Source organism: Notechis scutatus, chromosome 12 (assembly GCF_049901735.1).
Source record: "Notechis scutatus isolate UNSWTSFEM ecotype Mainland chromosome 12, rNotScu1.2, whole genome shotgun sequence".
Lineage (NCBI taxonomy): Eukaryota > Metazoa > Chordata > Lepidosauria > Squamata > Elapidae > Notechis > Notechis scutatus.
The window spans coordinates 155,528-171,749 of NC_142020.1; the positions used below are offsets into that span (position 1 = coordinate 155,528).

At 45.0% G+C, this 16,222-nt stretch overlaps 1 protein-coding gene across 1 annotated transcript in view; it reads right to left on the minus strand.

Annotated features, from left to right (window-relative positions):
* Positions 1-15,833, minus strand: part of LOC113422553 (uncharacterized) — a 66,849-nt gene extending 51,016 nt beyond the window's left edge. The window contains exons 1-9 of the mRNA XM_087973041.1: positions 15,815-15,833; positions 13,876-13,907; positions 13,268-13,289; positions 13,126-13,153; positions 12,201-12,249; positions 11,115-11,273; positions 8,442-8,656; positions 6,397-6,500; positions 4,800-4,915 (exon numbers count right to left, since the gene is read on the minus strand). Of these exons, the coding sequence (XP_087829167.1) occupies positions 4,800-4,915; positions 6,397-6,500; positions 8,442-8,494 (273 nt within the window). The 5' untranslated portion in view covers positions 8,495-8,656; positions 11,115-11,273; positions 12,201-12,249; ... (2 more) ...; positions 13,876-13,907; positions 15,815-15,833. The remainder of the gene's footprint in view (positions 1-4,799; positions 4,916-6,396; positions 6,501-8,441; positions 8,657-11,114; positions 11,274-12,200; positions 12,250-13,125; positions 13,154-13,267; positions 13,290-13,875; positions 13,908-15,814) is intronic.
* Positions 15,834-16,222: the final 389 nt, after the last annotated feature.

Below are 16,222 nucleotides of genomic sequence, written 5' to 3' on the forward strand. Positions count from 1 at the left end.
AACAGTCGGTGGTCCCGCTCAGAATGCGGACCAGGTTGAAGACTTAGCTAGTCAGGGACACAACACCCCTTTCCCCTAGCTACGTGCATGCGCGGCCCCGCCTTCTGAGGATCCATGGTACAGGAGTGGAAGTTGAACTAGTGGGCAGGGTAGGAGCACCTAGCCTGGGAAGGAGACCCTGACAAGCTTGGAGAGTGACCCTGCCAAGCTTGGTTAGTGACCCTGCCTTGGTGACCTCCAACATGTGGTGGAGTAGGGGTCCCCGAATCCTAAGGGCTGTGGGTCAGTACTGACAGTCGCCTGTTTGGAACCAAGCTGCAGAGATGGCAGGCAAGTTCCATTTGGGCGAGCAGCGTGCAAGTTTAGCTGTGGCTTGCGTGAATGGATATGTGGGGGCCGCTGAGTTAGGGAGTTGACTACGAAGGTCAAGGCCTAAAAGGCCAAAAGAGGAGCAGGCACGTCGTGCTCCCCCGGCCCCCTTAGGGTAGTGACAATCCAACCTCCCACCCACCTAGCTTTTGACCCCCTGGGGACATATAGCTACTACCAAGAAATGCAAGACCAGGTGGAAGGACCCTAATGGTGGGTGCGCGCCTCCTTGATCAGCTACTGACACCCCACCACCCCCTAAATACAGGATCCATCCCCCAGAGTCACTTGGAAGAGTGGGGGGCAGAGAGAATTTTACTGAACACGGTGAAAGGAACGAAGAAAATCTCAAACAGCTCAGTGAACCAGGAAAAAAACAACGCCAACAGCTCATAGCCACGAAGGGCCTGCAGACCTGCAGAGCCAATGGCTGCACCGAGTCCACAATGGTGAAAGGGCCAGGAGCTGATCGCAGCAGGCCCACGAAGAGGTGCACTAGCAGCAGGCACAGCCCCACCGGCGTATAGAGGAGCAGCGCCAGCAGCACCGGCAGCGGCCCGTCGCTCGGCAGCCGGTGGGTGTTGAAGAGGCGCTCGGGCTGTCGGCGGTGGAGGCGGCAGCGGCGGCAGCAGAGGCTGCGCGGCGGTGGCTGCGGAGGTAGAGGCGGCTGCGGCGGAGGCGGCAGCGGAGAAGAAGCGGCTGCGGCGGAGGCCGTGGAGGCGGAGGCCGCACGGCGGAAGAGGCGGCTGCGGCACAGCGGCAGAAGAGGCGGCTGCGGCGGAGGCCGTGCGGCGGCGGCAAAAGAGCCGGCAGCAGCGGAGGCCGTGGCGCGGGCGGCGGCGGCGCCGCGTGGCGGCGGCTGAAGAGGCGGCAGCAGCGGAGGTCGCGGCGGCAGAAGAGGCGGCAGCTCGGGAGGCGGCTCTATGCCTGCCCAGCGGGGGGTCTCGCTGACCTTCACGGGCCTTGATGGCGACGTCTGTTCCTCGGCTGGAGGTTGTAGACTTCTGCGCTCTTGTAGCGCCAACGGGGGTGCCTTTGGCACGGGAGGCGGCTCTATGCCTGCCCAGCGGAGGGGTCTCGCTGGCCTTCACGGGCCTTGATGGCGACGTCTGTTCCTCGGCTGGGGAGGCTTTCAGACTTCTGCGCTCTTGTAGCGCCAACGGGGGTGCCTTTGGCACGGGAGGCGGCTCTATGCCTGCCCAGCGGGGGGGGTCTCGCCGGCCTTCACGGGCCTTGATGGCGGACGTCTGTTCCTCGGCTGGGGAGGCTTTCAGACTTCTGCACTTTTGGTAGCGCCAACGGGGGTGCCTTTCGGGCGATGTCTGTTCCTCGGCTGGGGAGGCTTTGAGTTTCGCGCCCTCAAAAGGGCGCACGCAACAGTGCCTGTTAGGCAGTGACTTTCTCCTCAGCTGAGGAGGCTCTTTAAATTTGGTGCGCGCAGAGGTTGTCTGCGGCTCCTGACATTCAGTGGCTTCTGACATTCAGTGGCTTAGCTCAGCTGTCTTGCCTGGGTGTCTCTTCTGTCATCCCACCTTCGTCGCCAGTGTTGTGTTAGTAGACGGACACACCAGGCAGACACAGGAGCTGAAGAATAACGTTTCTTTTATTTGAAGAGTAACAGGTTGTCGTGGCTGCCCAGCTGGGCTGGCAGCCAGCTGGCTGGAGCGGCTGATGCCGTTTGACAGCTCCTTATATAGTTTGCTGTCAAACGGCACCAACCAATGGGAACAGTCGGTGGTCCCGCTCAGAATGCGGACCAGGTTGAAGACTTAGCTAGTCAGGGACACAACAATTACTATTAATCTTCTCATCACTCCTTATCACCCATCCCTTCCCACTTATGACTGTATGACTGTAACTTTGTTGCTTGTATCCTGATGATTTTTATTGACTGTTTCCTAGTATTTGATTGCTTATTGTACCCTATATTAAGAGTTGTACCTTATGATTCTTGACTCTTGACGCATGTATCTTTTATGTACACTGAGAGCATATGCAACAAGACAATTCCTTGTGTGTCCAATCACACTTGGCCGATAAAGAATTCTATTCTATTCTATTCTATTCTATTCTATTCTATTCTATTCTATTCTATTCTATTCTATTCTAAGCTGCTTATAAAAGAGGCCAACCTAGTTCATTTTTATGAAAGCAATCCATTTTTCAGTCCTAAATCTACCTTGATCAGAACCTGAGGGGACACTGAAAGAAAGAGAAGGGGGGGGCATACTTGAAGTAATTATATATAAGTATATTTTTTTCTGAGATCAATTCTAGGTCTGGGTACATCTTGATAGTCATATCTGGGAGCAAACATCAATGCTGGCACTTAATGTATAACATACTAATGTAGTTAAGAATTGCTATTCTAATTTTCCATTGAAATCCAGGATGCTTCAGAGGCATTGTGTCAAACTGAAACAACAGATTCAACCTGTTGGTGCTTTTCAGAACACTGGACAGGAAAACCAGATGAACGTCTAATGCAGGCACTAGTTCTGTAGAACAGTGATCCCCAACCTTTTTTATGCCGCGGCCCGGTATCCCCAACCTTTTTTATGGCGCGGCCCGGTACCGGCATCAGCTGGGCACCACCATCTTGTTTTGATGAAAAAGTGCTTCCGGTGAGCTTTCTACCGGAAAAGCTCACCGGAAGCACTTTTTCATCAAAACAAGATGGCGGCGCCCAGCAAACCAGCGGCCCGGTAGGACTTGTTCCACGGACCGGTATCGGTCCGCGGACCGGTGGTTGGGGACCCCTGCTGTAGAAGAATGAGTTCAGCCATGTGAGGTCATTGGTTCCACTAATGACCCATAAAGGACTGATAAAGGGCTTGGTTTTTCTTATTCAACCAACAAACAACCCATGTTCTACTAATGTGGATCAAATATAATGAACTGGTGCCCTCACACACGGTGGGAATCTCTGATGCTAGTCCTCAGCAATTGACTAACTTTGGCTGATGTAGAAAGATAAGGAGTCAGTTGATCTGTCCTTGGAAAAGAAACCAGCAGGAAAGAGCTAGAGGTTACACTGGGATGTTGAACGAACATCCTGGAAGTCAGCAATTCTCCATGTCATGCCACACAAATGGCACCAGTGGATTTGAAAGAGACTCTGGTTTATCTTGAGACTGGAAGAAACGTTCTACCATCATTCCTAGTGAATTTGGTTTTTGCTTTCTTATCATCAGACTCCTGGCCATAAACATTTTTCTCATTTGGTAAGCTACAATCAATCTCCTCCTATAAAGCAGCTGAGAAGTTCTGGGACTGATCCTAAATGTTCTACTCTGCTATTGTCCCACAGGCAATGTGATGGATTTGAAACCTGACCTTTTGAGTCCCTTGCAATCTCCAAGAAGAAGCAACCAATGGAACACATCACATTTCAGACTGCTAGAGGTCATAACCAAACTGAACAGGCTTTCCTATACCCTGAACATCATCAAATCTACTAAGAGAGTAATTTTGCTAAGGACAAAGGAGAATTGTCAAATAAGACTAAGAAAATTCCATCAAGTTCAGCTTCCCGCACCCAGATTCCTGTTAAACTCCTAAGTAGCTCTCCTGTCCCCTCCATCAGCAACTGCTCTTTAAAAATAATGCACCTCTAAGCTCATTGCTACTCTGGTCAGAGACCACTTGCAGATAGACCAGATCATTATTTTATTTAATTCTCTTCCCTACAAACATTTTTTTCAATACATCTTTATTACAAATCCTTTAGTTGTCTTATTACACAGGTGTCAAATTTGCCATGTCACATTGCTGTCACATGGTATTTTGCGATGTTTTTCCCCATTTGCAGAGCTGGGATGGGCGGGCCTCTGCATGATGCCTCCAGCCCACGGGCCTGTCTTATTATAACACAATAATATGAAATAAACATCTATAAATATCACCAAAGAGCAATGCAACAACATGCAAAAGCAAGGAAATGTTTGATACAAATCAAAGCTGGTCAAATACAGCAGGGGTGTCAAACTGGATTTCTTTGAGGGCCAGATCTCCTTTGTGGGTGGCCGGGGGGGGGGAGAGATGGGATGGGCACCTCCTGCAGCACCCTGCCAGCCAAACCAGGGCAGGGGGGCACACACGCCCCCCCCCAGCCTGTTTTTTGGTCTGGACTGCTTCCTGCACCACTTTGCCTGCCAAAACAGGGCATGGGGGACATGACCTGGATGGCCTCTAACTCTAACCCTGCTGGCCAAAATGGGGCGCAGGGAGTTTTGGCTGCCAGAGCAAAGGAGGGGCTCCTTTGCTATTTCCAGGCCAGCTCAGGCGGGCCAGATTTAAGCACCCTGTGGGGCGAATCCAGCTTACAGCCCTTGAGTTTGACACCCCTGAAATACAGAAAGATTTAGGAAACTTAACTAGCCAAGAAGTATTTAGTACCCCTCCCTGTAAAGACTGAATCAATAACTTACACCACTGAACCTGGAATTCAAAGAAAGAAACTCTTGATACTTGGCATATCGACTGAAATGTGCAAAATTGACCAATAGCCATGAGGTGCTGTTGAGGTCCTTTGTGCAAGCTGATCCTGCAATTAAACAGTTAGGAATAATATTAAACAGGTTATAAAGAAGCTTTAAATGATCCAGGGTGGTATGGAAGTATAATGTTTTGCATTTTAAAGATCCCTGCACCAACTTTCTCCAACTGAATGCTTCCTTTTCTTTCTCTTTCTCCCTATTCCCTTCTCCTAAATTTTATTTTCCCCTTTTTATTATATTGTCATAAATCTTGATGTGTTGTACTATTTGAATATGGTGATATTTATAAGATATTATTAGTAGTCATTAACATTATATTATTAAGATAGCTTAAAGTACTGAAAAGAAAAAAATATCAATATTGATTATACCTTGGGATGATAATATTACAAACCATAAAATTATTTGGGCTTTTCTTCATCTGAACGTAAATATAACATTAACAAAAGAATGCTGCAATTCACATCAAAGTATTAGTTATATGATAATGGTTTCAATCTTAAGCTTGCAACTTAAATTCTCCACTTTATTGTTACTATATATTAAAAAGGGGGGAGATAAAGGAAGCAAATTGAGCAAAAGTTAAAATACCTAAAAGGCAAAAAGATATTTCCAAATCTATTACTGAGAATTTCAATTACCCCGAAGTCAAAATAGATTATTGAGGATAGGGTTCCATTTGCAGTCCAACACATTTAGAAGGGGTGGAGTTGGGGGGGGGGGTTTCATCATCCCATTCATTTCATGGAATATTTTAAACAACAATGGCTCAGCGTCAGCTGAGACTTGGCAGTTTGTGGCTTAGTGAGTTGTGTGAACTCACAATTTCCTAGTATGTTATATACTAGAGCACATGATATGAATGGGCCTCGCTAAGCTGATTGAAACAGTTTGAATAATCCAGCCAGCGTATGGCAAGAGGAGCCTGGATTTTGTCGTGCTCATTCTATGCAGGAAAAATGAGGTAGGTGAAATCAAGGTGGTATTGCTGAAGCCCCATTCGTAAAAGGGCTGGGGTTTGATTATACTGCCCCACCCCAGGTGCTCCGGATGACCAATCAGCAGAAGGACTGAGGGTTCCCTGCACTCCAGGGGGTCTCTGTGGGAAGAGGAGGGGCAACATGGATTCCCACCAAATTGGAGCTAATATTGGATGGAATGAGGGACCTTCACATCAGACTTTTACATTGTAAGCCACCCAGAATCATTAGATACAAGATGGGAGGCAAGCAAATTTTATAATTAAATAAATAAGAGCTACTGCAAGCATGCTAGAGGTCCTGGGAATATTGCTTTTTCATTGTATATCCCATTGTTTCATCTTTTTACTTAGAACTCCAGGGGAATTAGTTTCCCCCTCACCAGGAGTAGGAAAATAAAAGCCCTAGATTAATTTGCAATTGCCAAACATTATAAAACTGTAAAAATAAATCTTGGCTCATTTGGCCCAGCCCAGGGACTAGACTGCGGTGTACTTCAGATCAGCTACCAAGAGACCACACCCAGACAAATACCATTGTTCTCTTACCACTAGCATTCAGTCCCCTTAAATAAGGAAGTTGGAATGAGTGGAAAACTTCGTATTGGATGTGATGATTCATCTTCATAAATTCTGCATCTAATCCTTTAACACTGAGAAACAAAAGCATGTTTTGCAAAAGAGAAGGGATAGATAGGAAAAAATGAAGACCAGGATAAAGAAGAAGGGGGGGAAAAGTCTTCTAAGGCAAAGGTAAATATTCACTGTTTTTTAGGACTAGCCTGTTCCAATCTGGGGTCCTTCAGATGTCATCTGTGGCCTTCCCTCAACTTGATGCAGTCATTTTGGCTGGGAATTCTGGGAACTGCACTCCCAAAATATCCTGAGGGCACCAGCTTGGAGAAGCTTGAGTTTTGATGTCCACCTAGATTCTAAAGAACTCAAGCCCATTTCAAACTGGGCTCTAAATCAGGGTTGGGATTCAAATTTTTTAACAACTGGTTCTGTGGGCATGGCTTAGGTGGTGGTCGTGGCTTGGTGGTCATGTTATTGGCTGGATGTGGCCAACTCAACATCACTCACATCGAGGCACGCATCTCCTCACCTGGCCTCTCAAGACTGTGGACTGGCCTCTCAACAGTCGTAAGTGTGAAAAATGGTCGTAAGTCACTTTTTTCAGTGCCATTGTAACTTTGAATGGTCACTCCACACAAGCCAAGTACCAGCAAAGGAAGGGAAAATAACTCCAGAGACGTTCCTGAGACAGGAAGTCTATTCCTGCCAAGAATGTAATAAGGGTTAACGGAGAGGCAGTTTCTGTAAGCAACACCAGAATGTTTCCTTCCTGCCTTCCTTACAGGATTAGGCCAGTAATTTCTAACAAGCGGTTCTCCGAACTGCTTAGAATGTTAACAACCGGTTCTAGAGAATAGGTGCGAACTGGTAGAATCCCACTCCTGCTCTAAATCCTCCAAAATGTAGGGCACCAAAATGAACCAGTCTCCTTGCAATTTTGCTCCTTTCTGGATCCAAGCAAAATCAACTCGTTTAAGTTCCAAACAAATCCTAGCATCCCTCCAATTAGAAGAGCTAGCAAAGGATATAGCTTCTTTCTTACTACAGGATCATTCCTCACTGCATTGGAAGAAAGAGCAAAAGAGCAAAAGAACAATTACAACATTAACTATAATGGTATAATGAAAAACCACTGGATCATTTATACTTATCAGAAAATTAATATGATAGGTGTCAGTTCTACTACCAGAAACAGGTAGTATCTATATATCTAAAACAAAGGTTGATCAAATTAGGGCAAAGCAGCTATTCTATAGGTCACCTATAACTTACAGCAAATACATCTATCAGTTATGGGATGGGCAATGGCTGAGTCAGAGGTCCCAGAGGAGACATCTTGATTATCTTATTTAATACCCCCCTTGTTTATAGAGTACACATAACAAAATACAGAATTCAAATGAGAAGCCTTATTGCTAATTTCTAAATGTTTGATTTTGCAGAATCATCCCCCAATAAAACTCTTATTAAACAGGCTTGATAGGAATAGATAGAAATATCTCTTAAATATGTTCTGGAGAATACCACAAAAATATTCAGCACAGACTGCAGCCTTGCTTCGTGACCTTGAATAAGGGTTCCAGATATGTGAATTCCAATTCTCAGAATTCCCCAACAAGTATAGTAATATCTTAGGAGCTAAAGTGCACATAACTGGAAGTTCTTTAAATTAAGAAACTCTTTGCTACATGGATAAAAGAGACAGATGGACATGTTGTCTGAACTGATGCAAGTTGTTGTTGAAAACTACTGCACCCACATATATAATTCAACACTGTCTTTGTAGAGTTAGAAAGTTAATGCTGGAGCTAAAATGAAACATTTGCGTATAAATGTTTCTATACCTAATAGATTCAGACAGCTATTTGCTGGCTATAGGAAAATCAAAATTTCAAAATACTTGAAGTTTGAAAATTGACAATATTCCTCTCCGGTAGACATGCTAGCAGGTGTTATGCAATCCTGGGAATAATTGAACAGTCATGACTGAAGAAAAGATTAAGTGTGCCACCACATACATCGCCTGGTATTGCTCGCACTGCATGGTCTCATTGTGAAGGCACTGGAGCATCTCTGGTGAAATTCCCGAGATAAAAGGACGAAGTCTTTTCTGGAACCAGGACGTCACAAAGGCAGTCTCATTGAAGCGATCTTCGTTTCTTAGCTTCTCATCCCACAAAGCTCTCACGATGGCACTTTTCGCTTGATTGGAAATTAAGGAAGAGTTCACAATCTGGGGAGGAGACATGAGAGTTGCAGAGAAATTGCAACCTAAGGGGAAAATGGAATATGCAGCACAAAAAGGGAACAGACATCATGGGAACAGAGGTTTTAAGGAAGAGTGAACTCAGAGAACATTAAGAATAGTTTAAGATCCGAAACATCAGGACTAGGAAGTCGAGGAGGCCTTCGTCCCGTTCATGATCGAAGGGCCTTGAGGCAACCGAAAATCTGCCAGCGCTTCTTGCCAGGCTAGTTCTGTCTCACTCAGGGGCCAGTGCTGTCTTCAGGCATCTAATGTGAAACAACTTCGGGAAAGCAACTGCTAGAGTGCCCTTGTGTCACCCATCAGGGAAAGAAAATCCCTGGCAACTGTTCTCCTTGAGAGGAGACAAGATAGCAAATGTACACGCATGGGTGTGCCTCCCAGAAGGTGCCCACACATCAGGTGCAGCAGTTCACCTGCAAGCGAATCTGCCTAACTACCTGTTAACTGTTACCTGTTACCTCTTGGCTAAAGCACCTTGTTTTATTCCAACTTTGGAAGCCCACTGGGCAAATGGTCATAAAGACTGCTGGAGAAGCAGGAAGGGAATTCTTTAGCCGTAAGTTCTCTAAATTCTCTCCACATCACGGCAGTCCCCAAAAGAGGTGACATGAGGGGGAAGTATGATAAATGGAGGGGGGGTAAATTAAATTATCTTCCTTTCACCTTTTCCTTTTCGTTTCTCCCCAAAGCCTGAAAAACAAGTGGCAGTCATGAGGTTCGCAATTTGGCACCTGAAGTAGGCAGGTGTGTAGCCCAAATTGTGATGGGCTGTAGAAGAAAGCCTGGGCCCAGGAGCTTGGCTTATGTGAGAAGCAGCAGCAGCAGTTGTGGCCCCCTGCATCTGCCCCTTGCTGTGGACACGTGGGACTGCCTACCCCGCATGCCAGCAGCAGCCCCAACTGAAATATCCCAGTGGAAATATCAGAGGGTGAAGAATAAATGCACAGGATGAAGCCAAATTTTTTTAAAAAAAACACTCTCCTAAGCTTTCTGGATCTCCCAGGTGTGTTGGAGGGAAACTCCTCTTAGACTCATGGGCCATTTGGAGAAGGTTGCCCTCGCTTCCATGAAGCACAGGGAGGTTTGTTGGTTCATTAATTAGTAAACTCACAAACTGCTTCCCCAACAGTAGAGCGTGATCTATTGCTCAGTGTCAAGAAATAAGGAGGTGAATTATGAGTGAATTCAGTAAGGTTCTGAGAGTTCTGGGAGTTTCAGAGAACTCCCATTCTCTGACTGCAGACCTAAGATGATACAACAGTGGTGGGACTCATCTCGGGGGAGTCTGCCTACCGAGATGAGGTGGACCGGTTGCTTTCGTAGTGTGGACTATAGAAGGAACAGATCAGACATCCAGCCCTTGCTTATCAATGGAGATCGAGTGGAGCAAGTGGCCAGTTTTAAGTTTCTGGGTGTTACCCTAAAAGAGGACCTGACCTGGGGGGCTCACATTGCAGCCCTGGTCAAAAGGGCCCAGCAGAGATTAGACTACCTTCGGCTTCTCAGGAAACAACAAGCGAATGGAAAATTGCTGGTGACCTTCTACCGCTGCACCAGAGAGAGTATCTTAACTTACTGCACCTCTGTATGGTTTGCCAATTGCACAGTGACAGATAGGATGTCACTCCAGAGGGTGAACGTCATTGCCCAGAGGATCATGGGTTGCCCTCTCCCCTCTTTGGAAAAGCTTTATAGCTCCCGCTGCCTTAAGAAAGCTCAAAACATTCTCAAAGACCCATCTCATCCTGGGCAGACAGTACAGGACAATAATAAAAACAAGGACAAATAAGCTGAAAAACAGCTTCTATCCCAGGGCTCTGTTGAATTCTACTGTATAGTGCAATATTAATGCAATATCAGGGGTTTTCAATTCAATTGTATAAAATGTGAAGGATGTGTGTTTTTATATGTATAATGTACACTGAAGATGGCATTTAATTTCATTGTACGAGGTAAACTTAAAGGACTAACTGCCCTTTTCCCAAATAAGCGTCATACTGAAACATGAATCTGCTTCACATTTGCAGTTTTGAGATAGTCCATTTCTTTTCTTACACACAGAAAATTAAGTATTTGCTTAATTATTTAATTCCCCCTTCTCCTCTTGGTGCCTTGAAGTCAGTAGGGGCTCCTGGCAACTGTCTGGAGCCTCAGACTGCAGTTTTCTGGGTAAGGTTCTTTCGGAGGGGCTTTGGCATGGCTTCCTTTGTGGGATGGAGCGTGACTGGCCTCGTCTCTAAAATGGGACTGCAGCTCCAAGATCTCCAAGGTTCTAGCCACAACACAAACTGGCTCTCACCTATCACACCCCAAGCAACAATCACACTGCACTGTGTGAATGCAAGTCTTTACTTGAAGTAGTGATGAACACACAGCAAGTGTACTTTCTTCTTTAATGGTGGGTGGTTTTTTTTTTTTTTACCTTTTCATTAAATTCCTCCAGTGCATTGATCAGCTCTTCCCCATCCACTTGATTTAGAAGGACTCTGACTATACTGACTGGAAGGTCATATTTTTTCCTCAGGGTGAATTCCAAGGCTTGAACTATAAAGGTGGTGTTAACATGACTGAGATTCTGAAGCTAGGGAGAGAGGATTAAAGAAGTATTAGTACTGCTGTCCAAAAGCAGTTTGAAAATGATGCAGTAACAGCAAACTGGCACAGAATTAAGACACTAAAGCCAACTTTTGAATCTAGCTGCCTGTCAAGATATTGATGGGTTAACAGAAGTCCTTTTCCTTTTCTGAAATCTTCATGAATGAAATTGGACAGACTTTCTCCTAATGCAGGAGGGGTCCCCAAACCCCAGGCTGCAGCCTGTTCGAATGGGCACGCACGCACACACGAAGTTCCACTAGCGCAAGTAGTGGGCAAGTGCGCACACAAAGGTCCACTTGCATAAGAGGAGCGGCCCTACACACACAAAGTTCATTTCATTTGCACCAGTGGAACTTCATGCACACAAGCACAAGCTCCATTTTGCAAGTGGAGGACGTGTGTGCACACTCACATGACACACACACGCACTGGAATCCCTCCAGTCAATGACATGGCAATTCTATTTTTGCTTCTTTAACAAGGATGGCTTGGTTTTATTTTAGCCACTAGTTTTGTGCAGGTTGACATTTTCATCTTGCAGTGCACATGAAAAAGAATTTTGACTGTACAGTCATAGGTGCCACCTTGGCTTTTTTAAGCCATCCACCCCAAAATCAAAGTAGTGAGGAAACATCAAACTGAAAACAAGTAGATTCCTTATGACTTGTGTTTGAGGCACCCTGCTCTAAATCTGTACTCTGCATGGTCCAGTTTTCCTCAAGTGCCAACCCCGAGACCAGGGTTTCTAACAGTTGGAGAAGGGGTTGGGCTGCCCAAGCCTGGCCTGACCTCTACTAGCTGATGAAAGACCAGCAAAGCCTTCCTCCAGCAGCACTCTCCTAGCCCTGGATCAAGGCCCTATCTTAATCTACTACTGTCAGGCTGTAAGGCAAGCACATGGAGAACTTACATTGTCACAAACGAGGTGAGTAAGGTTGGCAGATATTTTGACATCAATGCTGTAAGAAAAGGGGGGAAAAGACAGGCATAGAGGGACAGTGCCAGAAAAGGCTCCCAAGAATGTGGCTAGGGCCACATTCAATAAGGTAGGCCCATTTTTGCAACAACGGACATGGTACATGACCCACCCACAGCCTTAAAAAAAAAAAACCATCCTGCCAAAAATTCATATTTTCCAAGGAATTTCCAAGTTTTGATGGGTTCTTTTTTTCCATTACTAAATTTGTTATCTGATTATTCCTTACCAGACTAGGAAAAAATATCCTCCCTTTCCATTTTTATACTCCTTTTGGAAGCAACCTGAGTTTCCCTTACAGTTTCAGAGCTTTTCCACAATCGTGTCTTCCTTTATTCTATGGCTGTTAATAGGTTTTGTTATTACCAGAAAGGAAGATGCAGGGCAGAAAGATGTTCAAAATGTTCCCTAACATAGTGTAGCTCCCTCCAATGCATTGGGAATACAGTCCCACAATGCTTAACCTGTTACAGGATTGCAGAACATGGATGTATCCCATCCTTCATTCTAGCTCTTTCACTTGCAAAACATCCACACAAAAATATTGTCTTCTGGGCAGCTAATCCCTTGCTTCCCTACTATACTCCATTCTGCAAACTGCCATATTCCTGGTAGCAGCTCAAGTTCTCAACTGTTCCTCATGTCATCTATAGAAATCAAGAAACAAAACTTTTTGGCAATATGGCAATAAATACTGACATTTTTGCAGCCAAAAATATTGTTCAAAGCTAAGGACAAAGATTTGTAAAATAGAACGCTAGTCCTGAATGTGGACAAGGAAATACCCTTTTATGCTAATTTCACTTTTGTCCAGAATCTTCCCAGCATCAGGAATTTGTTAATTGGTTTATAAAAATACCTCTCTACATCTTCACAAACTTCGGAAACTGCAAAAATAAAAGTAAGAAAAAAACAAAGAAAAAATTAGCAGGCTTCTCCCCCAAAAGATATACTTGTTAAGAGAATCCCAAACGACAAAAGTATTGCAATATATCACGTACCATTAATCCTGGCAGCGGGACACTAAAATGAAGAAAAGTACAAAAGTGCAATTAATATTGAATCCTTCAAATGTCAGTGAATTCACAATTGTGGTGCAAATGTTTATTGCAAACTGTGATAAAGAATCATGAAGCCTTAACTTTTTAAAAAATAATTGAGTCTTTATTTCTGCAGATTCATAACATAAAGCTAATGCAAGTCTTTACAACTGACAGGGAGACTATTTATAAAAATAGGAGCCTTGCTTAAAAATGTTCAGCATCCGTTTTTTTCCTTGTTGAGCTGTTTGTTTTGTGATTCACATCCCTACCAGAAATCTTTAGTAGTAAAGTGTCAGGCAACTAAGTTAATTTTTGCCATTTTTTTGTTCAAGAGAATTACAAACGAACTCAAAATCCCCACATTATGGAACAAGGATATGTACAAATCAGTGAAAAACCCTGTTCCTGATGATTTCGTCCTTCCCAGGACGCCCACAGGAGGAGATTAAAATCTGCGAGGTGCTGCATGCAAAAGGCCAGTCACAATGCCCACTCCACCATCTTGCAAATTTTGACAAGAGCAGGACAGCACCTTCACTGTGTCAAGAGAGACAAAAGCAACTTACCGATGCCCCTTCCACTCTGGCTACAAAGAAGGCTGCAAAACAAGGGGAAGGCCATTAGAAAGGGCCCCTGGCTTTTTCTCGTCAAACCGCTTAGCCACCTGACTCATCATTCCTCCAACTAGGAAGAGCTTTCAAATGGACACTGAGACTCAGATCCTTGTGACCGGATGTGTCAGAAAATAAAAATGAGCTCCTCTGCTCCTCCCTGTGGACTGCACACTTCTCCCCAAATACGTGTGCCCAAACAGAGGAAATCTACTTATGCTCTGTGCTTTCTGTTTATCAGCAATCTTTTGCTCCTATGTGTTGTACTACCAGGTGGAGGGATTCGGGCATTGGCGGGGGGGGGACGGGGACAAGAGGGGGATCAGCTGTTTTGTGGTGTAAATGTATAAGAAATTCCCAAGAAATGCTGGATTCCATTCATCGGTGAAAAAGCTGCATACACAAGGAAACGGCTTCTCTGTAGACTTCGAAGCTGTGCAAGAAAGATGGATTCAAAGGGCCTCACAGATCTGAGCTTGGCAGAGACGTCTGTGGCAGAAGGGGCCCAACTCAGCCCTGGAGCCTCTGGTGAAAGAGCCAGGCCATCCCCAACACAAATGAGGACTGCAAGGGACAGAACTCCTGGCCTCCAGGTAGAAGGCTGGGTTACTGGGATGGCCAGTCTAAGCACACCTATAGGGATCTACACTAGGGAAAGCTGATGAGAAATTCTTTGAATAAGTATCCAGAACAGGAAGTCTAAATAGACACAAAGTGAATCAAAAGTCCAACGAGAAACAATGGAGTTCTGCATATTCCAATCATTTTGTCATTGGCCTAAGAACTGCCTTAAATTTAAAAGCTGTAGTGAGAACATTTGGGGGAAACACATAGACAGCTCTAAATGTGCAGTTCAATATCTTCTTCCCGGAAAAATTTGTCTTCTGGCAAGAATTTGCAGCCAGTGGAACTGCATGAGACAATGGCCAGATATCTAATATAATGCATTGGCTGCCAGTCTACTTCTGGGTGCAACCCAATGGGTTGGTGATCGCCTTTAAAGCCCTTCATGGCATGAGTCCAGGCCACTTGAGGGACCAGTCACCCCACTGGGGTGGGCCTGTCCTTGCTGTGCTGGGGGAGGAGGCCTGCTGCAGCTCTCTTCAGCCTGATTATTCTGACCAGTGGGGTCCAGGAGGGCCCCCTTCTTCTCTGCTCTTGTTCCTGCCCTCTGAAACATCTCCCCCTCACCACCAATGTGAGGCTGACCCAGCCCTCCTATCCTTTCATAAGGGCTCTGCCAGTTGGCCTGGGGCTGCAATGCAGGAGCAGCCCTCTGGTTGATTAACAAGAGGCCCCACCTGCAATTGGATTGTAGCATTTGTTGGTTTTTGTTTTCTCTCTCTCTCTCTCTCTCTCTCTCTCTGTGTGTGTGTTGACTGTAAATCACCCTGTAGGTGCCAATATTTTTTTAAAATAAATAATAAACAAACAATCTTTAGAATGTCTGGAATACTCTAACCGACTCTGTAGTTTCTTCCCCAAACCCCAAAAACTTTAACCTTAGACTGTCTACTATTGACCTCACCCCTTTCCTAAGAGGTCTGTAGGGGGCGTGCATAAGCGCACCAACGTGCCTACCGTCCCTGTCCTATTGTTTCTCTTATTCTTCTTTTATTTTTCTTATATGTACCCATTTCATGTATTCACAACTATGTATACACTTATACTTATTATCTTGTAAACAATTGGCAAATCAAATAAATAAATAAATAAATAAGGGATGAACCCATGTGGAAGAAGATACCATAACTCTCATAACTGAGATGTTTGGGCGAAAGATGGCCACAACCTTACTGGCAAGGAGTCAGTGTAGAGGCCCATTGGGGGAGAAAAGCAGTGACGTACCTATATAGAGCACAAAAGCTGCAAATAGGAATGAAGGCTGACACACCTGTGCCATGGTGGGTCTCCTCCAGGCACTGCAAAAAGAAAACAGCCACCAGTTGTGCAATTTAAAGGTTCTTAAAATGCATCTCAAAGGTTTCACAGGGGAAAGTTGCAAAAGTTGTTGACATGTTTTACTCTCCCCATGAATGACACCCTTACAAAGCAGCATGTTGGTCAAGCAACCTCATCCGTGCATCCATTCATGCTTTGGGACAGGTCATGCTCAGTAATCACTTCGCAAGAGAGTGCTCTCAAAATGCAGACATGGAGACTGCCTGGCAAAGTTCAAGTTCCTAATCTGAACCATTGCTCAAGGCAATATAGAAAAATGTAGCCAACAGGACATCAAAGCAAATAGAGAGCAAGCAGAAATTCATTTTTAATATGTTTTTCTTAGAAAAGCAAATTGTAG